The sequence below is a fragment of the Carassius gibelio genome, chromosome A15 (genome assembly GCF_023724105.1).
Source record: "Carassius gibelio isolate Cgi1373 ecotype wild population from Czech Republic chromosome A15, carGib1.2-hapl.c, whole genome shotgun sequence".
Taxonomy (NCBI): domain Eukaryota; kingdom Metazoa; phylum Chordata; class Actinopteri; order Cypriniformes; family Cyprinidae; genus Carassius; species Carassius gibelio.
In genome coordinates, this window is record NC_068385.1 from 14,179,771 (window position 1) to 14,204,350 (window position 24,580).

General features: G+C 38.0%; 1 protein-coding gene across 1 annotated transcript in view; it reads left to right on the plus strand.

Moving 5' to 3' along the window:
• Positions 1-3,226: 3,226 nt before the first annotated feature.
• LOC128029280 (mediator of RNA polymerase II transcription subunit 13-like) overlaps positions 3,227-24,580 on the plus strand; it is a 33,751-nt gene continuing 12,397 nt past the window's right edge. Inside the window, exons 1-14 of the mRNA XM_052616964.1 lie at positions 3,227-3,943; positions 6,376-6,610; positions 7,341-7,509; positions 10,155-10,300; positions 17,582-17,779; positions 17,864-18,058; positions 19,624-19,783; positions 19,888-19,995; positions 20,093-20,797; positions 21,882-22,098; positions 22,184-22,214; positions 22,311-22,432; positions 23,215-23,299; positions 24,326-24,519. Of these exons, the coding sequence (XP_052472924.1) occupies positions 3,875-3,943; positions 6,376-6,610; positions 7,341-7,509; positions 10,155-10,300; positions 17,582-17,779; positions 17,864-18,058; positions 19,624-19,783; positions 19,888-19,995; positions 20,093-20,797; positions 21,882-22,098; positions 22,184-22,214; positions 22,311-22,432; positions 23,215-23,299; positions 24,326-24,519 (2,634 nt within the window). The 5' untranslated portion in view covers positions 3,227-3,874. The remainder of the gene's footprint in view (positions 3,944-6,375; positions 6,611-7,340; positions 7,510-10,154; positions 10,301-17,581; positions 17,780-17,863; positions 18,059-19,623; positions 19,784-19,887; positions 19,996-20,092; positions 20,798-21,881; positions 22,099-22,183; positions 22,215-22,310; positions 22,433-23,214; positions 23,300-24,325; positions 24,520-24,580) is intronic.

Here is a 24,580-nt window from a genome sequence, read left to right on the forward strand (position 1 = left end):
TTGTGTGTTGCTGTGATTCGTTGACTTTGACGTCACATCGACCCTCACGTCATCATCATCATCATCATCTAGGCTCCGCGTGTTTTTGGTCGCCGCTGTCCTTGGTGCTGAGCAAAAGTCCAAACCGAAGCAAAGACGCATGCGCAAGAACTGGAGACACACTTAATATGATTTATAACACCGTAACATTGAAGAGCACAGTAGTCAATCAGATTTTAGAGAATGGTATGTCTTTGTTATTTATTTGTTCTGTTTTATTGAACATCTGCAGTAGGCATCTATTTAAACCTTAAGCTATACTGCGATCATTCATTTAATTGAAACAGTTTGTACTAGCTATTTCGCTATAGCCATATAAGTTTTAAATAAGTCTTGCCAAAGACAAACGAGTCCATCAGTGCCATTAAACAGCATACATGTCTTTAGCTACATTCAAAATTTAAACAAACCAACTATTGATTAAAACAAATCTTGTGGATAAATAAAAAAATAACACAATTGTGAATGTTTGAGCAAACATATATCAAACCATTTCTTTGGTCAATACAACAAGTGATCCATCTCGATACTCATGAGCAGCATGCAACGATCCCCTAATTCTTGCAAAATAATACATGCAAGACTGTCATGTAATAAAATGCCATTAACATCATATATCTGGAAGCAGTTCTCCCATAGGGCTTCTGACGAGTACATCTGTCGGAGCAGATTCATTCAACCATTAACTGTCTTGTATAAAACTGTGTTGTTTTAAATCGATTTTCGTTTCAGTAATTAAAAAAGATTAGAAAAACTGCAATCAATTTAACATTGCTGGTAGTCACTGTGCACCACGTGGTTCTACTTAAAATGTAATTAAAGCATTATAATGATATATATATATATATATATATATATATATATATATATATATATATATATATATATATAATTAATATATATATATATATATATATATATATATATATATATATATATATATATATATATATATATATATATATATATATTATTAATAAATATATATATATATATATATATATATATATATATATATATATATATATATATATATATTTATTATTATTATTTTTTTTTTTTTTTGCAAGGGTAGACCTACGCTCTCATAAACTCATACGTACCTGTGAGGACATGTGATTATATATCCATGTATATATTATGTTTTATTATGTAAAATGTACGTGTATCCTTTTCAGTGTATACACTAGATGGCGCGCTTCTCTCTCTCTCTCTCTCTCTCTCTCTCTCTCTCTCTCTCACACACACACACGCACACACACACACACAACACTGACATCACATGAATTCTAAAGAATCTATTCAGTGTGTATATTTAGCTCACTATGTGATTAATAGCAGCCCTGTCATAGATGCACTTTCTTTTTACTGTAAGACACGTCCAAGTATTTAGGAGAAAGAAGGTTGTCAAGGATTTGCTGAACCTAATTAAACACAAAAGAGCTCCCTTAGCATGTCAAATACACAGCAGGGGTGAACGTGGGAAAGGGTCAATTTAATGCACCCATAATGGGTGTGAAAATAAACTATATTAAATAACAAAGCACTTTGATGATGTCTCACATTTAGGCAAAATGTGAGTTGTTTAATTTTAAGCGTCAGCTTTTGACTTGAACTTTTCACTGTCAGTCAAAACGAATGCATTTGAAAAGTATCAAAAGATTTTTTTTCTTCTACTGATTAAGTATTAACTCAATCATCACTTGATTTTATTTCAAACTTGGAAGCAACAAGTCTTTAAATAATAACAATAATAAATGTTTATCTGAAATAGCAGTTCACCCTTTTACTGGCTCTGCTTTAAAACCAGACATTTTTCATCCAGCTGACATGACTTAATGTGGCATAGATGTCTATTATAATATGAATTCATGAGACTTTTTAAGGAGTCATAAGATTAAAATAGCTAGTTCACTGCTTACCACGAGTCGTTAGCCATACTCATCAAACATTGAATAACTTAAAATGCCATAATACTTCATGCATGATCTTGTATTTCCATCAATATGCAGCCAAGCACAGATGCTAGTATTTTAATGTCAATGTCATCATATGTCCCTGCCCAGCTTCTCTCATGAATGATTCAGAAAGCTTCGTTTCCATGCTCATAATAAACACAGCTCACCAATAAAAATGTTAATAGATGAGAAGCTTGAATAACAAGTGAAATTGGGATGAATAAGCTTCCAAGATTCCAAGAAAAATAACTAGGTATTTATTTAGTGCATAGTGCAAATCTTAGTTATATTAATCAAACTTAATTAACATTAGCTACAAAACTATTCATTCTGACATGGAGAAAGGAAATTAGTGGCAACAACTTAATTTCCACTCTCTTGTAATGCCTGGTTAGATTTACCATTAGTTGTTATTGTCATGTCATGTCAGACACATGCAGTACATTACATTACACATTTTAAAAACTTAATGCACCCATAATGGGTGTGAAAATACACAAAATTATGAAGCACTTTGATGATGTCTCACATTAAGGCAAAATGTAAGTTTTTTAATTTTAAGCATCAGCTTTTCACTTTACACGGTGTGAACTTTTCACCGTCAATCAAAACAAATGAATATGAAAAGTATTTTAACATTTTTATTTTATTAAGCATCAACCCAATCATTAACTCATCAGTTAGCCAGAAATCATTGGAAATACCTATATATATATATATATATATATATATATATATAATCATTATATTATGACTCTATTATATAAATAAAATATATATGATATCATTAGACTGTGATACTGTACATAAAATAATAATATAAAGACAAATATTGTTAGAATATTGTGTGGAAAGAATACAATTTTATTTATTTAATTATAATAAAAATAATGCAACTTCACATGACAGTCCGGGAACTTCCAAGGGGACTCAAGGGAGTCTGTGGAATGGTTTAGAAAAATATGAATGAATGAATGATCTCGTTATGAGGATTAATGACAATAATTAAAAAAGTTTAAATAAAAAATAGATACATAACATATAAAAGTACAGTATTATATATAAAAAAGTAAAAATGTAACAATAGAAACTACACATTCCACATAATGATCAAATTTAGAATAGTATTTTTTCTAAAAGATCGAGAATCTCTCTAAAAGCAGTTGACAGCTCTACTGTTGAGTCAAGTGTTCTGGAGCTTTATAGAGTCCAGCACCGACTCTTTCCTCTTTCTGTCGAGTCGCAGCGCTGCCAATCGGAGCCGAGTAGAGTAGAGTAGAGTAGAGTAGAGTTGTGTCCCTGTGGCCGCCATTAAAGGATGCGACCAATGTATTCAAACAAACCAGTGAGACACAGCTGAGCACAGCACAGCCTTGCCTCTTTTAACTGTATTTTTTAACCAGAACCTTTTACTTCTATCGCCAGCGTCTCCGCGAAAGGCCGTTGACGAGCGTCCGGTGAAGACCTAGAAAGCAGCGAGTGATTTTTAGTCAAATTTGAAGCTGAAGTCTTCTGTCTTGAACTGTTTGTTGCTGCCTCGCTTAGCTTAGCCCGATGCTATGCTAAGCTAAAGGGGGAGGGCTTGAATTCACCTCCCTACTCTCTCGGACTGCTAAAATTACATATTAATTGATGTAACAAATTTTGGGGGTGAACAATATCTCACCGCGGATCATGGTAAATGCAAGCAGGGAGTTTTTAGCGCAACTGTTCCTGGTAAGTGAGTAACCTCTAGCGGAGTCGTAGCGGAGCTAAGCTAATTAGCTCGCTGGACGCGAAGCCGATTGTGTCCGAGAGACGGAGACCCTATCCAACCCCCCTCGCATTATCTGTTCCTGGGATCTGAAAGAGAGGATGGCCCGCTGGACTGAGCTTTGATGATGAGTTCTTGTTTTGTACCCAACGGGGCGAGCTTGGAGGACTGCCACTCCAATCTCTTCTGCCTGGTAAGAGATCAACTGACTGAGGGCCAAAGCCATATTTAGCTGGCCAGTCAATCAAACAAACAGAGGCCTGTTGATCTTAATACGAACTCAACCGCTGCCGGTTTGTAAATATATATTAGACATTCAGGTGTGTGTTTGTGTCGTGTAGACGGAGGTTGGCGCATGAGAAACGGCTTTGTTGTGTTATTTAGGTCGTGTTTGCCTAACGTTGGTAAACACTTGCTGAACTTAACTGGCTGGAACAAGCTGCAAGTTGTTGTCATGAAGTTATTCTTAAGTAGAAAAACAGCTTTTGGGAGACAATATCAACAGTCAAATCCAGCACAATACAGGCAAAACCATTGTTTTTTTTTTTTTGTTGGTTTTTTCATGCACTGGATAATAATTTGAGATTGTAGGATGGTTTGCTTTTATAACATGCCTTCTTTTGTTTAAGTAAAAAGCATCCAAAATTAATCTACAGTGTTCATTTTATTAACACTGTTCTATCTGCGCTTTTAGATTTCAAATGTAATATATTATTTTCTCAAAATGAGTCAGAAACCTCCACTTCAGTAGTACTTGCATACACCAACGTTGACAAACTTTTGAAGGTTTTTACAGAGCTTGTTTGTTTAATTATGTATAAATAACTCGTCTAGTTTTCCTATAACTCAATTACTAAAAACATGGTGCAAATGTGTTTAAGATGTTTTCTAGCTGTTGACTCGGTTTTCTGATTTATGGAGCGATTAAAAAGAAGTTTAGAACACAACAAGAGAAAACGTTATATTGCACATATTGTTTTTGAGATCTTCTTTTTTTTTTTTTATCATTTGTTTTTCATCATGACATTTTGTGTCAAATTTAATTGTACCAAGTCTTAAAAATATATATATATATATTTTTTTTTTTTTGACTTGGAAAAATGAAAATAGTGGCACAATAACTGACTTTCTACATTGTTTTCTTTGTGATCATATTTAGTTGGAGGGGTTCGTTTATGTATCATTTGCCTGATTTATATAATATTTTATTTGTAAAGATGGGATATATATATATAAAATTCTGGCTGTTGAAGGTGTTTTTTGATTTATGGAGTAATAAAAAGAGATCCCCTCTGTAAAGACCTTTAATATGTCAACAGAGTGAAATGAGTCTTAATTGAATGTTTAGGTTTCTGTTCTGGAAATATATGCATATTTAATTAGATAATGGCTCTTTTGCTTATTTAAACGTAACATTTAAGAAAACCTTTCATAATTAAAAGTTCTAATGTACTGTGATCAGTCAGCTGGAGAAATAACTCTTCATGTCACGTTGCATCGCTCCTGATAAGACAGTATGTGTGAACTTTGTCAAGAAAGGACAGATTATAAAAGCTATTTAACTTTGTTTTTTTGTCTCTGTCTGTTATGGACTAGTCTTATTATCGGTTATGTTCTTCTAGTAATGCTTGTTGAACTTTGTAAATGTATTGTGTGGTAATAGAAGTCTAATTTTCCTATATACACCTACGTCAGTTTCTTCAATTTGTGGTTGTAGAGTGATCTGTAAACAAGAGCCAAGTATTCATGATAAGCTTCCTGTCTAGCTGGCCTTATTTCACTTCCTTCTCGCACCAAATTCTCATATTTTTATGGACATGTTGGATAAACTACACTACTACACAAATCCAGGTCAGACTATGAACTTGATTGAAGTGATCTTTGATGCAATAATGAGTGGAAATGTCATCTCGTCTTGGTTTGGGGCTTATTCTATAATTGGGGCTACATTTCACAAAAAAGTGCAAAATCAGTATGCTTTATCAGCAAAATTACTGCTGGTTTCAGTTTATATAATTGAATTAGGGTAACAATGTCTGCTTGTTGCTCCGTGTACATGTTAACCATGTGAATTAAATTACATTTAAAGTCATCTAAGAAAAAAAAACTTTAAATACAAGATCCACTTACTGTGAAAGATGTAATTTAAGGGACATCAAAGTAATCTCAAGCACAGAATATTGTGTGAGGTAATCTGATTTTTGATTTTTGTGAAGAAAATGTAAAAAAAAAAAACATTTTATTGTCTTCAATAAACATGAAATGTACTTTAAATTGTAGGATGAATCTGGGACAAGCAAACGATGCATTTGAGATAAGTTTTCAGATACTTATCAAAGTGGTGAGAAAGTTTAGCAAAAGTCAAAGTTTTTCAGAGCTTAATGCTGACAATGAATTTCACATAGGCCTACATGTTGATTCACGTTGTTAAATGGTTAGATGGCGTCATCTTGCATTAGTCACAGAAAAATTACTTGACATGTCTACATTTATCAAAGTTGCACAATCAAATTGCCATTTTGGCTGTGCTTTTGCATAAGCATGCCTGTTAATCCTAGTGGAGGTGTCGCTTTATCACTGGTTGCTGAGCCTTCACAAACGTTCTCCCTCTCTCTTTGCTTTTAGGCTGACCTCACTGGGATCAAATGGAAGTGTTTTGTATGGCAGGGCCCCACCTCGTCCCCCATCCTCTTCCCGGTGACGGAGGAGGACCCCATCCTGTGCAGCTTCAGTCGCTGCCTGAAGGCAGACGTGCTGAGCGTGTGGCGGAGGCACCAGACCCCGGGCCGGCGGGAGCTCTGGATCTTTTGGTGGGGAGACGACCCCAACTTTGCCGAGCTCGTCCACCATGACTTATCATGTACGTCTGCTTGGATGTGAAACCGACACATCTGCCAAACTGTAACACGAGCACACACCATTAGAAATCTGTGTAGTCAGAGATGACATTTTGCTTGTCAGGGGTTAAAGCAAGGGCTTGATGCTGATTTTTGTAAATAGCAAAATTGGTAGTTAGCTTGGAGGTGTTTTTCCAGACATTAGTCATAGACTGGTTATTGATTTTGCAGTTGTTGAGGTTTGCTAACTGCATTCATTGCAGATGTGTCAAAGCAAAACTATTCAAGGATTTCAGTATGTCTGCAGTGAGACTTTATTTTTCTTAGCATACCTCATCTGCATAGCAAATAATTCTTACTCAATATATAAGCAGCAGCTCGTCTTATATGGAAGAGGAAACTGTGGTTAATGATGATTCATTCTTTTTTTTTAAGGTGCAATTTGACTCCAGTCTGAAGGGGACAAAACATCTGTTTCTCATTTACCTTTTATTACCATAATAGCTTGATCAATACTTGGTCAATGAAGAGCTAAGTGGGGTTAATTTCCTGATTCTTTGCATAATTTGTTCCTAAAATGAAAACTGACTACTGGCCTGACATTGCAATATGTGTGGTCTTCCAAAGTATCCATCTGTCTTTGCCCAGTGCATTATGATTAACTAAAAAGTCATGTTAAGGCTCTTAACTGGGCCAACAGCAGTTGAGCATGTGGATATAATCGAGTACTGATCTGTCCTCTGTGACTCACAGGTTATGAGGACGGTTCGTGGGAGAGCGGCCTGACCTACGAGTGCCGGACGCTGCTCTTCAAAGCCATCCATAACCTGCTGGAGCGCTGCCTCATGAACCGATCCTTTGTTCGTATCGGCAAGTGGTTTGTCAAACCCTACGAGAAGGATGAGAAGCCCATCAACAAGAGGTAAAAGAGAAGTTGTGCAAACCGCCGATTGAAACTGTGACTGCTATGCGCCTTGTTTAAATTCTGGAGATAACCCGGTGTGTGTTCATGCCCAGCGATGCGGATGCATGCCGTAAGCTGCAGCATTTAACAGCATGATCCTCGTTGTTTGTCGCAGCAGACGAGTGACATCAGGCTGTTGGCATTCTTGTGCGAGGAAGAGCTCCTGGAAGCCAGTGATTCTGTCACGTATCCTCGCGGGATACTCTGTTTGTTTGCATGAGAGTTGCACTAGAGCATGTCGTCATCCTAATGAACTGCATGTCTTAAGTGAAACATTCGAAAAATGTAGGGAGGGGCAAAAGGTGCGGTCCATCTAATTGTGTGTCTCATTTGCATAATGTCACTGGCTCCCTCAGGGTAGAGGTGTTGTGGTGTGGCTGTGGGTGGGAGTTTACGACTTCCTGCTGTGGCTGTGCACACTGTGTGCGCTCAGTGTCAGTTGAGGATGCAAGAGCTGGAAAGTGTGGCTGCTTCCTCTGTCTAAGTTTTAATGAAGACCTTACTCTTCTCACAAAACACTGACTATGCGGTTTCACACTAGGTAGGTCAACAGGAACCGCTATTTCACTTTCACTTGTTCAGCTCTGCCTGAGCTTGAAAAGATGTCAGAGATCCAGAGTTCTTCCTAATAAGCAGTGATACTCATGGCTGAGCATTTCTGGTGCTTTTGTTTTTTTTTTCCCCTAAGGCAGATAGGTGAGCTTGAATGATCATAGGTCACGTTGAGCTCTATATGTATATTTACCCTACTATTGAGCATTACCATCTACAATTTAATATCTTTCATTTATATATTAATATATTTAATATATTCTATATCATAGTAAAAAAAAATTGTGATGGCAAAGCTGAATGTTACTCCAGTCTTCAGTGTCACATGATTTTTATTTCAGTTTATTTATTTTTTTTTATAGAAAGTTCAAAAGAACAGCATTTATCATGCATCATTACCAAAAAGTGTTAATTTAACTAACCTCAAGCTTTTGAACGGTAGTGCATAGGGCAGTTCACATGCTTTGAAGTGCCATGTTTGTAGTGTGATGTTTGTAGTGGTTTGCTGGTGGCATTTGACTAAGAGTGCTCAACAGACGTTTGAGGAACGCAGGCTTCCCCATTTGTCTCGCTCTTTTTTTTTTTTTTTTTTTTTTTTTCTCTCATACATCCCCTGGTATTGCATAGGTTCATGTTGGCACTGTGGGTCATCACTCGATCCCTCCAGTGAGAGCATTGCGTTGTTGGCATATAGGCAGGAAGTTCTGGTTGTCCGCATTGGTTTTTCTGAATGAGAATGGGCTACAGTGTACAGGCATGCAAAGAGAGCTGCCACTGTAAAGGTCTAGAAAGTCAAATTGTAAATGCCATTACAGAGAGCATTGTTTGTCTGAAGGGAAGTCGTGGCCTAGTGGTTAGAGAGTTTGACTCCTAACCCTAAGGTTGTGGGTTTGAGTCTCGGGATGGCAATACCACGGCTGAGGTGTCCTTGAGCAAGGCACCGAACCCCCAACTGCTCCCCAGGTGCCGCAGCATAAATGGCTGCCCACTGCTCCGGGTGTGTGTTCACTGTATGTCACGTCGCACATACACTGTAGTATAAATAAATTTGAATCAGAAATAAAACCACGACTTTGAATTTTTATCATAAGGTGGTCTCTTGATGTATTGGAATTAGTGACAGATCTTTTCTTTCATATTGTGACACATTTAAGTAAAACTCATTTTTGAAAAAGGAAAAAAAAATGGTTGTAGGCAGGTGTGAATGCAAGCTTGAGGTCATTTGTAAGAAGGGGCTTGATCTTAAGTTGACTAAATGACAGAAGAACTCCAGCATACGTTGTCAGAGAAAAGGCTGTAATTTCACTGGGAGATCAAGTTAGCATTTTCATTATAAATTTACAAGGTCCAAAAATAAGTCCTTAATGATTATTAACTATTTTTTTATAGTTTACTGTTGTTTGATTGTTATCTGCTGTGAAGCATTGCATAGTTTAATCCCTTATAAAAGCATTTTAGATTTTTGCTTTATCAAATGCAAGTTTGTAATGTTATGATTATTTTAATCTATATACAATTTCTTCAGAATTAAGGCTTCAGAGGAAAAAAAAAACACAAACAAACAAACAAACTGTGGGTTCAGTTGATGTTTCCTGAATGGGTGAATTTGATCACTCATCATCTGCATGTTTGGTTCCACTGTAACAGCTGTTTACTCTTGCTTGCAGGTCACACACTCACAGGTGTTGGGTTGTTAACTTTGAGAATGTGTGCTACACGCGAGTCAGAGTGTGAGACATCCATTATGTGTTCTAGAATTTAATTCAGCACTTTATAAAACTCCAAAGTTCAAATCTCTTAACTTGTAACAGGGTACTCACCTAGTATCCTTTTCATAGTACTCCTAGACAAGATGTAACGTTCAGCCCTTTCTGAATGTATTAAAACACATGTTCTGTGTGACAAGTGTCACAAAGGTTTAGGCACTTACCCTGTAAACACACTGTGATGACCTCAGCTGTCAACGCACCATTCCCAGAGACCTCCAGGAAGTGTGCTGCTTTCTCTCCAGACCCTCCAGTAATCCTCCATTTGTTCCTACTCCTTTGCAGTGAGCACCTGTCCTGCTCCTTTACTTTCTTCGTACACGGAGACAGTAATGTGTGCACCAGCGTGGAGATTAATCAACACCAGCCTGTCTATCTGTTGAGCGAGGAGCACCTGACTTTGGCCCAGCAAAGCAGCAGCTCGGTTCAAGGTAGGAGCATTGCTGATCAGTCGACTCGGGTGAAATCTGTATGTACATTGTGTCTTGAATTGATGTCATGCTGCTGTAGTCTCAACCTCAGGACATGCAAAGGTTGTTTGATAAATATTGCAAAAAATGTATATATATAATATGATTATTATTATTTGTTTGATTTGTTTAATTGTGCATGCTTATTTCCTCTGTTTTTACTTTGTTACCTTTGCCATGATCTATATCTCACTCAAAGTTCAATTTTTAATAACACTAATGATTTATGTGTAATTTTCAGCAAATCTAAAATATAATTATCATGCTGCACATTATAATATTAGTATAATATACACTACCGTTTAAAGGTTTGGAGTCAATAAGATTTTTTTTAAAGAAATTAATACTTCTATTTAAGGATGCATTACATTGATTAAAAGTGAGTGCAAAACTGCAGACATTTTATAATGTTATGAATTTTCAAATAAATGCTGTACTTTTGAACTTTCTATTAATATAGAAAGCCCGAATAAGCTGTAATGTGGATAGTTCACCCATAAATGAAAATGTTCTGTTTATCTGCTTACCCCCAGGGCTTCCAAAACATAGGTGACTTTGTTTCTTCAGCAGAACACAAACACATTTTTTTCAACTTTTTTTTTTTTTTAACCGTTGCAGTCTGTCAGTCTTACAATGTAGGTGAATGGGAATCAAGGCTAAAGCATACAATAAAAAAATCAAAATTAAATCCTGCAGTCGTGTAAAGACACAAAACGATTGGTCTGTCCACAAACTGAACCGTATTTATATAGTTTTTTTTTTTTTTACCTCTGATGCACTGCAATGCTTGTATTGTTTGAACTGTATGAGCGACTCCTCAAAACACCTCTCTCATGTGGACCATTGACACTCCTAATTGAGATTGTAGATAGAGTATCAATGGTGCACTTGAGAGATTGGTGGTGGTAATGCACTCATAAGTCTGTGATCTGCAGTAAAGCAAGAAGACTTCTCACATGCAGGCTGTGTTTTGAGGAGGCGCTCATACTAGAGGTCTTCACGGGTCCAAAAATTCTTGCCCGAACCCGACAGAGACCCGTAATGTACTACACCGAACCGACCCGGACCCGTCTATTATTTCAAAAGCTGGACCCGGACCCGTGTAGATCCGTGAAATGCCTACCCGGACCCGACCCGGACCCGTATATTACTTGAAATCTGGACCCGAACCCGCCGGGAAGACACAGACCCGACTGGACCCGACGTTGACATATTCCACCTTAAATTGCTATTACAAGTCAATAAACCTGTTGCGAAGAATACAGCTTTTTGTCTTACCTAATTTAAAGAGCCGTGGTCTCTCTTCCTTGTACCTGACTGCCTGTGATGCATTACAATCCTCCGTCAAGAAAGTTATTCATGTTATTCCTCTTGTTATTCCAAGTCCAAGCTGAATCCACTCATTATTTCAGCTTCAAAAGTCCACTTGATGTCACGGTGACGGATGACAAATGCTACTGTGCACATGTACATTCTGACTCGAGTTAATTCGCATAATAACTTACACTGTTTGTCTTTTGAACTATAATAACGATAGCTCGTGCAATGCCATGGCCGCTGACATTATTTATTTACTATCATCTGATCTCTGTCTGTGCTCTTTGCTCTGCATCGAGTCTGAATCTGAACTAGAGGTCGACCGATATATCGCTCGGCCGATATATCGGGCCGATATTTGTCATTTTTTAATATATCGGCATCGGCCGATATCCGTGTTTAGTAGCGCCGATTTAAAGTCAGGCACGTCGGCGGGCAGCCCCGTGTTATTGGCGCGGTGGAAAGTGCTGCTGCAGCCACTGCATGTGAAGCTTTTGGAAGATTCAACAACAGACCTGGCTGCGAGATAAAGGCAGTCAGAGAATTTCACTCTGTAAATGGGGTGGAGAAGTTGGCAGCTCTTACAAACACTGCAGCGTGATTGAGGGCTCCGTTACTCCGCCCCGCTCACAGACAGCACCGCGCTCTGAGAGACAGCCGTCCTGGAGCTGCCCAGAACGGTGAATCACATGTGTTCGGAAGCATGGTTTGATGCAGACAATAACCAGTTTTCCATCCAACTCATTTGTATTTAGGGATGTCAATATTTGATAATTTCCATGATCGATCGTCGTTTAAATTAACGGTCAATCAATAACCTTAATGCTGCAAAATGCGTCTGCAGCGGTATTATTATTATTATGTGCAAAAGCCACTTGGAAAAAAAAGGCTTTCTCACCTGAATTAAAGGGGTTTTAGTATTAATAAAATGCTAGTAGCAGGACTGTAAAATGAATAAATGTGATTATGATCGTTTGATAAAATGAAGAGAGCGCGCCATACGTTTGAGATCATTTTACTTTGCTGAATGTTTTCTGTCAAGGAGACCGCTGAATGCGCCTCTTTAAATGGTTTCGTGGTGCTCGTTGTTGTATTTTGAAACGCAACTGCAATGTTTTCAAATGACACTATAGTAGTGGTGCAACGGATCATCATTGATCCGTGATCCATTCCGATCAATATCTTCAGTTCGGCATACGCGTGACCCGCGGATTGATTTATGAAAAAAAAAAAAAAGTTGCGCATGTTCAGTCCACACTCAGTGATAATGCCGAGCGGAGGAGCTTGAACGCCCCGCGCATTTTGGCTTCCCTGTCAGATATAATGATGAAGGAAAGAGGTTAGAGTGAAAAGATTGTGCCAGATCTTTATGAACAGGAGAAGAAAAAAGTTGTGGATGAACTATCCCGAGCATCCTCTGTTGCGCTGACGACAGACGGGTGGACGTGCAGGGGGACGGAGAGCTCTGTGATGATAACTGCTCACTTCATCACAGCAGACTGGCAGATGAGAAGTCCTTATTATTATTATGTTAAAAAGAAGATATTATGCCATGTGCACTAAGTCCATACGAGGACGAGCGAGCGCGGGTTTGACTAGATGTATTTGGAGGTTATAGCTCACGTCTCGTTCTGCACATATCCAAATGTTTCCATATTCGCAATGTATCTGAATGTTAAACTATAATATATTTTTTTAATGTAAACTAGACGGAAAAATCATCCTCTTCACATGAGCAAAAACGTCCTTTGCATAACAGCAGAGAGGACCGGTATAGGGTGTATTTAAACTGACCAGTGTAACTTTTTAAATGTTTGGTTGACTCTACTTTATTTGAATAATGAACAGACTGCGATGTAAGTTCGAAATTAGAATGCACTTTAGGTGTTCTGTGTCATTTATACCAAACACAAATGTTGCTGGTTGCTAGTGTCTTTGCAGCACCACTGTTATTTATTTTTTATATATTTATTTTTTTATATTTTTCAGTTTAATTGATTTTTATTTCTAAAATTGTATTTATTTAAATGTATATTTAAGTTTACATTTATGTTCCAACAAACTTGAAAAATTCTACTTGATAAATGTAAATGCTCTAAAACTTTTATGTAAATGATTGACATATATATATATATATATTTAATACTTGGTCAGTTTATTAATTTTAGTGCACTAAATTAAGATGAATGAAGAGATGGTTCAAGTCAGTGCTCAATAAATTATGATAGGTTTAGAAAAAATGTGTTGTGCATCCACTTATTATTAGTGTGACATTTTAGCATGCAAATCAAGGGGAAAACTCCAAGATATCGGCCCTAAAAATCGGCAGCACATATCGGCCATCGGCTGACCCTGACCTCTAAACATCGGCATCGGCTATAGAAAAACCCATATCGGTCGATCTCTAATCTGAACCACTAAAACTTTAAGATTAAACGGTTCATTTATAATATTATAAAAATGGGAGAAAATGTAAAACGCGGTTTGGCGGTCGAAGTGTCCCTCACTGCTTGCCATAGAAACATGACTGCACATGCGTGCTAGCTTTATCAACCTAAAATGCCTTAACGCAATTTGAGCGTAATAGAAAACATTCATGTGACAGTTCACTTCAGATTGTGTTGCTGATTTGAAATATATTAAACAGGAGTGTGTCAAGTCTGCAAGCATTACCGTGTGTGCACTTGTATTAACTCTTGAGTCTGCGAGCGAGAGAGAGAGAGAGAGAGATCACTTTTTTTGGCTCACTCTTTTCTTTTCCTAATTTTACAAGTTGCAAGCTACAAAAAACACAAGCAGTCTTTGATAACGGCCGGATGTTCTCCGAGTCCGATGACTCCGATCGGCGATCGCACGGGTATTACACACAATGTTAAACAGACCCGGGACCCAAGGTAATAGATTTGGACCCGACCCGGACCCGGCTGATGATTTAAAATATAGACCCGAACCCGTACGGGTCCCGGGTCGGGTCCTGGGTCGACGAGTCTCGGGTGCACTGTGAAGACCTCTAGCTCATACAGTTCAGGCATTGCAGTGCATCAGGTAAAAAAAAAAAAAAGTATAAATACTGTTCAGTTTCGATTGTTTTGTCTTTACATATCAGTGTATCGTCATGAGCTGCATGGTTTTGTTTGTGTATGTTTTTTTTTTTTTTTTTTATTGTATGTTTTAGCCATGATTCCCATTCACCTCCATTATAAAACTGACAGATTGCAGTGGTTTGTGTTCAACTGATGAAACAAAGTCTCCTACATCTTGGATGCCCTGGGGGTAAGCAGATAAACATCAAAAATGAACTATCCCTTTCAAAGGATCGTTCACCCAAAAATGAAAATTAGCGCATTATTTACTCACCCTCAGGGCATCCTAGGCGTATCTGACATCAGTTATATTTAAAAATTTCCTGGCTCTTCCATGGTGTATAATTGCAGTGAATGGGTCCCCCTGTTTTTGAAGCCAAAATAAAAAAGCATCCATCCATCATAAAATTTCTCCACATAGCTCCGGGGTGTTAATAAAGGCCTTCTGAGGTGAAATGATGTGTTAGTGTATGAAAAATATAAAATGTATAAACTGTAATCTCCAGCTTCCGGTTAGTCAAGCTGGCACGTTCACGACAAGGCATTCGAGCGTATGACATAGACGTAGTGGAAGGCACAATGTAAGCTCTGGGGATAAAATCAATATTTTTCTTTAACTAACGCAATCTTTCATTTCAGAAGACCTTTATTAATACCCCAGAGCCATGTGGAGCAGTTTTCTGATGGATGTGTGCACTTTTTTCGGCTTCAAAAACAGGGGCACCATTTACTGCCATTGTACAGCTTGGAAGAACCATGACCATTTTTAATATAACTCTGATTGGATTCGTCTGAAGATGCCCTGAGGGTGCATAAATCATGGGCTAATTTTTATTTTTGGTTTAACTCTATCCCTTTAAGTGTCTATGTGAAAATAATGCTGTTAAACTCATTTGTAGATAGTTTTTTTTTTGTTGTTGTTTGTTGACTCACATTAAGACACAGTTGTATTGATATACAAAAGCGGAAAGTTTAGCACTCAGTGCGACGCACATAATGACAGTAGACATGAGAGGGAATTTTACACTTTAGTGTTGAAACTCAAAAGATGACAGGCCCTCCTCTTCGTTCTGCTGTCTTTTTTGTGGTTTGTCGTTGCCCCAGCAGTCAGACTGGTGGCAAACACGTTTTCTCTTCTGTTCAAGGACACAGTAATGTCAGGCCTGCAATATGTTAACACCTCTGAGACGTTGCTTCTCTTGTGATAGTCATTATCTCAGTGTAGCCCCACTGTGGCTGATGAGGTGTTTTCCAGATTCAGTACTTCTCTGGCTTTCAGCTTTGTTACATCACCACCGTTCCCTCCAAGGTGCCGAGTTCACAAGCTCGTGTCTTGCACAGTATGCTTTACCCTTAACAAGATGCATCTGTGTTTCTTCTCAACCTGTTGTCCTATGTGGGATCAACGTCAGTCGTTAATCCACCTTTGGAAATGCTGTTTCTTTTTAAAGCAATATTCCAGGTTAAGTACAAATTAAGTTCTGATGTGTGGATAGTCATTTCACAGTTCTCATAGGGCTGAACTTGAATTAAGAGTAAAATATTTGTTTAATGGAAGTGTCCTTGTTTCAAGAGATGCTGACAAACCTCTTTATCTGAAGCTTGTTTTTTCTCCATTCTAAGTGGCTAGCAGTCACAAATTGATCGATTTTAATTTAGTTTAATTAATTTTTTTTTTATTCCAGTTGTTCTCACTGTAATGGCTGAAGATTGACTTTGGCAGGGCTTGTTCACGGGGCTTGTGTTCACTTGTCTGGCTTGTGTTAGTTCATTAACCATCTCCCAAAGGGCAACTGATGCTTATGTTAGACTCCTGTTAGATGTATTTGCAAAAGCAATAATGTCGAATGCCAAGAGCACTCATTCTTATTATCCCATCATGTTTTATTGTCTTGAACAATGGACCCAAACATTCTCTCAAGTAATACTTATCTACATGGAAATTGCTCTTTTTACTATTACTGCAACGTGAATATCTTTCTTGCTTCTAACGATTGGCCTAATACAAGCATATATGAACTCTTTGTTCATATTGTGAATATTTTTATTATTTGTACATGTATTGAGACATGGCAAGTTTTCGCTTGCCTTTTGTGCTTGGTTTGTGTTAAAGTGTCATGAAACTACCTGTGTCAGCACAGGTCCGATCTCACCACAGTTTTGAATAATGTGTAATCGTAGGTGAGAAAAGCTTCGGAAGTTGTAGGAGGAGGAGTGGAGATAATGCAACTGTTTGTGCTCCAGTCAGTTTCCTTTGCTTTAAAGGAGATGCACACTGCAATTCATGTTCGCAAATATATTATACACTTAAGAAATTCATACTTTTATTCTACAAGGACGCCTAAAATGTATCAAAAGTGACAGGAAAGAGGTTAATAATGCAGTTATATTTAGTATATATCAGGGTTAATATAAAAAACTAAAATTTAAAACCATAAAAATTATTTGAAAAAAAAAAATAATAATTTTTTTTCTAATCAGAATGAAAAATAATCTAAATATTATCTTAATGATACTTATATCACACAAAGAAACATAATTTTTTTAATTTGTTTTCATATAGAATAATTACGAGACATATGTTAACATCTAATACCATGTTTCATAATACACTTCAAAAAGAAAATACCTTTGCTCTTTATTTATTGTCCTGTTTCAGATCTAGTGTGAACTGAATTATTGACAGAGTTCATGACTTTCGTTTTATAGCTTTCTTTGTGGCCCTAAGCATTTTCGTTCTCTTTCTCTTGTTCTCGGGAAACCACGAAGTGAACAGAGATATTACCAGGAAGTATCACACTTGCAATTACATTGAGACAGTATACTGCTTGTTTTCCTCCAGTGATCCTCTCTCCGTATGGTTTGAGTGGGACTCTGACGGGCCAGTCCTTCAAGCTGTCAGATCCACCGACCCAGAAGTTGATCGAAGAATGGAAGCAGTTCTATCCCATAGGCCCCAGCACCAAGGAGGTCACAGACGACAAGATGGATGACCTCGACTGGGAGGATGACTCCTTGGCTGCTGTTGAGGTTGTTGTTGGTAAGTCAGCTGTAAATATTGAGAGTTCAACATCATCTCAATTAAAGTAAAGTACGAGTGCAAGTAATCATTTATGTTGCACAGCTGGGGTGAGGATGGTGTACCCAGCCTGCCTGGTGCTGGTGGCCCAGTCAGACATCCCAGTCATGGCTACAGTGAGCTCTTCCACCTCCTCGGGCTCTTACTCAGGAGGTCAGCACAGTCACATGATCCATGGAGATACTGGCATCTCTTCAGTCACTCTGACTCCTCCCACTTCACCAGAGGAGGCGCAAGCAGGTACCACTACCACATTCTCAGTTATTGTGAATGAATGAAAAAAAAAAAGTTTAACTTTAGTTCTACACAAGTAATTTCTTTTCCCCTCCACTTGGGGTTGTGTTAATGCAAACGTTGTGTGATTGATTGTATTTTCTTACTACAGCATTAACTGACATTTTAGATGCAGAAGAAAAAAATATTAATCATGTAATCAATAAATGATGTGACTTATCTATTTTTATGTATTTTTTTGGGCAGCATAAGAATCATTTTAAAGCCAGAGAAATTGTGAATGTGTATATGTGATTTTTATTATTAACTGTAACTTCATATAACAGTAGCAGTAGTTATTGTTGTAATTATACATTTAATGTAGGGGTGACCCCGAATAGTCAACGATTCAATGCTTCGATAGGAGGAGCCTGAGTAGACTACCAATCTCACAGTCGAATATTCATGCGGTGTTATGATCATGCCATCTTGAGTATATGGGGAATCTGAATCTGAAAAGAACGAAGCCGTAAATAAGAATCTGAAAAGAAAGAAGTTTTAAATAAATATTTTAACATGCGTGAATCAATCCAACCACCCCTATATTTAAGTTTCACTTTCCATAATCCGTGACCAATAGAGAAGCATGTTGGTGGCAGGGATTTAAATCTTTAATACGACTCCGATTCACACAGACAGTGTGAAAGACTGGATATTTTCGATCAGGTAGAGTACAAGTGACTTCAAAACATTTCAGCCAGTTTATATATATTGTGCATTATTTATCTCGTATAAGATGGATTTGGTTGAGTTGCACTGCATTAAAGCACTTCATTGTAATACTACTGTGATTATCTCTGCAGCGCGTGCAGGACAAACAGCAATGCATGATATTAATAACGATGACATTAATAACTATAACATTATGAGGAGGACACTATAATAATAAAATATAATTGTACTACCCACTGTTTTAGTGGGTGGTAGGAAAATCTGACAGGGTAGGACAAATCGACAGAACACCAGGACACATTACCCGTGTATTTTCCAGAGTGTGAAAGGGGCTTATGAGCTAAATCCCACTGATTAATAACCTGCTATCAGATGACTCATTCTACTGGTCATCTTCAGCGCACACAACTCAAAACAAAAATGCAGAACATTAATAACTAGGCTCCTGTCACATACATAACGTTATAATGAGAGCACTATTATAAAAAGGGTTTTGCTGATGTTTAATGTTAACTAGCTTTTCATCAAAAGTTTATTTTTGTCTCTGCGAGGCATCCGTGACACATTTTCCCTGTGTGTTAATGTCAGTAATTATGGCTGTCGAATGTCTGATTTGGCTCTTAGTAATGTATTTAGCCCCCGTCCTCAAACACATGATTCGACTATCAGTCGAATATTGGCAAGATTCGAAAATTCAGATTCAACTATGAAATCCATAAACCTCTAATTTAATGTAATTTTTTATGGTTTATTTTTGTTTTTATATGCATTTCTTTTTCAAAAAGTTCAATGCCAAAGACCTGGATTCTCTGTTACTGTCAAAACATTTAGTTGTAATGATTTCCCCCACTCTATTGCAGTTTCTCAGCCTGCCCAGAAATGGGTGAAACTCTCCGCTATGTCAGGCGCCTTTAGTGTGGACAGCAGCAGTCATCACGGAGGCAAGATCCCCCGCCGGCTAGCCAGCCAAATGGTGGAGAGAGTCTGGCAGGAGTGCAATATTAACCGAGCCCAGAACAAGTATGCAGCTTAACTGATCAGCCAGAGCAAATAACATGGCAATGGGAAATTTGTCGAGTAAGAACAAAGCAACTTCAGGTGTTTGGTATGGTTTGTTTTTGCAGGAGAAAGTTTTCAACCATGTCTAATGGAGTATGTGAGGAAGAAACGGACAAAGCTTCTGTTTGGGACTTTGTGGAGTCATCTCAAAGGTCGCAGTGCAGTTGCTCAAGGTATTCTCAAGCTGCACATCTGCAACAAATGACATGTAATTAACTGAAATTAATGAATGAAAGCCTGCTTGATGACAGCTTTCACGTTTCATTCCAGGCTTAAGAACCAGAAACAGCGGGCGTGTAGCACCCCCGGGCATCCTCCATCTGCTGGCCAACCTCCTCAGCCCTCTACCAAACATAAGATGGCGGAGAAGCTGGAGAAAGGAGACAAGCAGCAAAAGAGGCCCCAGACGCCCTTCCACCACCGCAGCTCTCTGTGTGAAGAACAGCCCAACTTGGAGCAGGGAGATGGCGTTCACAGGCTGTGTCTGCAGGGCCACGAGGACAGCTGCTACCCCAACCTCCACCATGCTGACGTCACCTCCAGCAAGACCCCAATGCTGCACAGCTCAACTGATGAGATGGGTGGTTCCCCTCAACCCCCGCCCCTCAGCCCGCACCCTTGTGAGCACGGAGAGGAGACTGCCGACGGCCTAAAGTCTTCCTCCTCACCCTTGCACCAACACTTCTATCCTCCTTCCTCTGAGCCCTGCCTGGTACCCCAGAAACCCCCCGATGATTCTTCACTAGACCCAATGCCTTTATCCTGCCCACCTCCGTACCCAGAGTCCCTAGAAGCCTCCGTGTACATGGGCTCTGCCATAAACCCCAACGAGGACACAACACACAACCCCTGGAGGTACTTTAGGGTGCCTGGTAGGAAGAATGCGGATTTCCAAACACCTCATCTTCCTGGGGTCACACTATTCGAGGATGGTAACAGGGCTGGAGGCCAGGATGCTGTTGTGTCAGTTACAGAGTGAGTTCTCTAGCCTTGTGCACTAAAATAGTGATATTGTGACACTAAATACCAACACATTTTCTTTTACATTCATGCATTTATCCAAAGCAACTTACAGTGCATTCAGGCTATACATTGTTGTTTATCAGTATGTGTATTCTCTGGGAATTGAACCCACAACCTTTTGCTAACGCAGTGCTCTACCACTGAGCCACAGGAGCACCTCTTCAACTTTGGGAAGTGTGATTTTAAAAATAAATTGAGTCATTCTGGCTTGTTGAACTGAATACCAACAGTTTTCTTTTGGCAGGCAGAATGGATCCTTGTAAAAAAAATAAAACTGAATTGCTGTTCAAAACAAGTGCTTGCCTTCTTGAAAAAGGAAGCTTTTCTAACTTGCCTGTGAATAGGTTAGCTTTTAAACATCTTAATTACAGACTGTAAGGCAAGTTACTCTTCCATAAAGAACATTTATTTGGCCCTTTTGCAAGTCATTTTGCTTCAGTGATTGTCAGTAACTAAAAAAAAAAAAGCTTTGTTTGGTTGTTAGTTGATGGCAGGGGCAGATGGGTTGAATTGGACCCTGTTCCTGGCCCAATTTTCTGGTGCACTCTCTGTGACCTAATAATGTATTTCCTGGAACAGATAAATAGTCAACAGTTGCTGACAGCGACTCTGCAGAGTTTACCCTGAGGTTTTTGCTACACACTTGATGTTTTGATTTAGTGGCTATGACTGGCTATAGAACAGGTTTATAACCATTATTATAGATATTATTATGTAAAATATATTTATTGATATGTGGCATTTTATATTTAAAATATAATAAGCATGTTTTAGATTTAATTTTTTTTTATTAAAATTTTTAGACCACAAATATATTAAAAACAATAAATTAAAAGTTTTATGTATATAGTTTAAGTACTAATTTCTTACAAAAAAAAAAACTACACTGATGTGTCTAAATCTTTTAGTGCTACTAATATTTAAGTGCTAAATACACACTAATAAATGTCAAAGTAGTATTTGTGTAACTGATCGGTTATCCAATATGACTTTCTTCCAGCTAGAGTGTAACATAGTGTGGGGTGTTTTGTTGCAGGTTTATGTCCTCCTCCAAAAGGCCTCTGAAAGTGTCGGAAGAGCTGGTGAAGATGTACGAGCAAAAGAAAAAACAGTATCTCTCAGCAGCTGAGTGCGATGGGGACCAGGAGCATGAATCTGACCCTTATGCTTTTGTGGAAGGAGACGATGAGTTTACTTTCTCTGATAAAGACAAAAAAACAGGAGCCGAGAGGGAGACCGGGAAGAAAAATAAGGTCAGGCAGTGATTTTTCTTAGAAAAATGTTGTGATATCATGTTTCTCAAAGTGAGAAGTCTTAATCTTATTTATTTTGTTTTAGAGGGATGATGGCAGTTTGTCATCTTCTGATGGTGAGTATTATTTCCTTACACTTAAGTTGATAAAAAATGTTTCATTGTTTCTGAAAATGTTCCTGAGGGTCATTTTGAACACACCTTTTCACACAGATGCCCAGGGGTCAGCTGGCAGTAAATCACTTCCAACCACCAGCTTGATTCACGAGACAGATCTGGTTGTGTCCATTAATGACCTGGACAACCTCTTTAACTCTGACGAGGATGACCTGACGGTTAGTACTCTAACAGTGAAGTGGAAAGTGAAAAGGCTAGCTGTCCTTATTTAAACAAAGTGTAAAATCATTATCAGTTGGATACAGTGAAATTCATATTGAAGCAAATTATGGCGCTTTTCCACTGCATGGTACGGCTCGGTACTGTTAACTTTTGGGGGGTTTTCCACTGGGAGCAGTACCTGGTACTTTTTTTGTACCACCTCGGTTGAGGTTCCAAGTGATCCTTACCCTTACCAAAACATGACATGTAAACTCTGGCCAGAGAGACTCATGACTACCTCCATCACTGAACTTGCGTCACAAACACAACAGAACCACTAGATTTAAATCAGCACGGCCAGCGAAGGAGAGAACGCAACTATTTTGAATGAGCACACCTTTTTTTTAACAACCCAAAACCCCAGTACGTTGTCTGTTGAGGAAGTACAGATGTTCCTCTCATTGGTAGCAGAGTGGATCCAGCGAGAGCTTGATGGGGCGACGCGAAATGAAAACGTTTTTTTAGGAGTCGCGACAGTAGAGGCGGCACAACTATAATGACGTGAATAATCCCGGCCACTCTAAAGCAGTACTAAACGACAGTGGAAATGCAAACCGAGCTGTGCTATACTGAGCCGAGTCGTATCACGCAGTGGAAAAGCGCCATTAGAGACCGCTTTGTTGCTGGATATCCTGCCTCATTATAAAACCTTGTAGGTGATCATAAAATTCTTTATTTGCTGAATTAGTGGAACAGTAGAGCAATTAAAGTGAACATTTCTTTGTCTTACTCCAAACAGCCTGGATCCAGAAGAGCTGCTGGTGTAGCAGAGGGAAAATTTGGTAGGAAAGAACCAAAACCAGCAGCGCCAGACCCCCTGCCTTGTATGTGCCTCAATTCATGCCCCCTGCTGTATCTGCATCATTACTGATGCATTTGTTCTAATAACTGTTATTGGAAGTGTGTGAGCAGATTGGTTTAGAATGCTTTAATGCAAGTTCATATTATCCATAGAGAGTGGGAATTTTTAAAGTTATGCTGTTAAATATGTAGAAATGCTTTATATATATTTGTACCACAATGGTTTTTGGCTGATATTGGAGTGATATTTAAAAAAATATATTAATTATTTATCATCACACATTTGTTTTTTTTTAAAATGCATTTTAAAAGTATATTTTAAAGATAAAAAAAATGTATCTGATATTGTTCAAGTTCATATTTTAGCTTCTTTCATTTAAAGTTTATTTTTTAAAACAGTAACACTTAATTGTAGTCTTGAGCAAATCTTAAAATGTTATTTTTTTGTACATTATAATATTGTGATGCTCAAATTCACTTCAAAACTCCTATTAAAATTTTCATTAATTTCATTAAAAACTGATATAAAATAGAATATAAATATTATAAGACTGAAACATCAAACTTAAATATAAAGACAAAAATGTGTTGCTTTGGCAACTAACTGATAAAAGTTTGGTGTTAAGGTACTAAAAATTAAAAATAAAAATGAAGTAAAATGTATATAATTTTAGTGTTAATTTTAGTTCTTAAAACACTAAAGTTAACTTAAATTATAATGAAAAAATATATTAATACTATAATAGTATATAAATAAAAGTAAAATAACACTGCTTTTTTTTTAAATCAATTTATTATTATTATTAGGAAATAGTATAGGATCTTAATATCTGTGCAATTCTCGAGAAGTCATGGCATGGGCTTCTACTTATTGCTCTTACTTAAAGCTACAGAATCCAAGAGCTACATGTTTTATCAAACAAAAACCATTTTAGTGCTGCACAAGTCATCACAGACTGATAAGTTAATGGCAAACATCTGTTACCTATTTTCTATTTATAGTGCCAAATTTCTGTTCCTTCATTGTGTGTGTGTGTTTATTGATCTAGATTCTGCGGACCTGCACCAGATGTTCCCAACCCCTCCATCACTGGAGCAGCACATCATCATGGGCTACTCTCCTATAAACATGGGCAATACAGAGTCAGGGGCTGGCTTCTCTCTTTTGGATGGGGCCATCAGCGGGAACTTTAAGATGGAGGTGGAGGAGGGTTTCTGCAGCCCCAAACCCTCAGAGATTAAGGTAGTACTTAATTACTGCTGTCAATTCCCAGGGATATTTTCGTGAAGAGGCATTTTGTGAT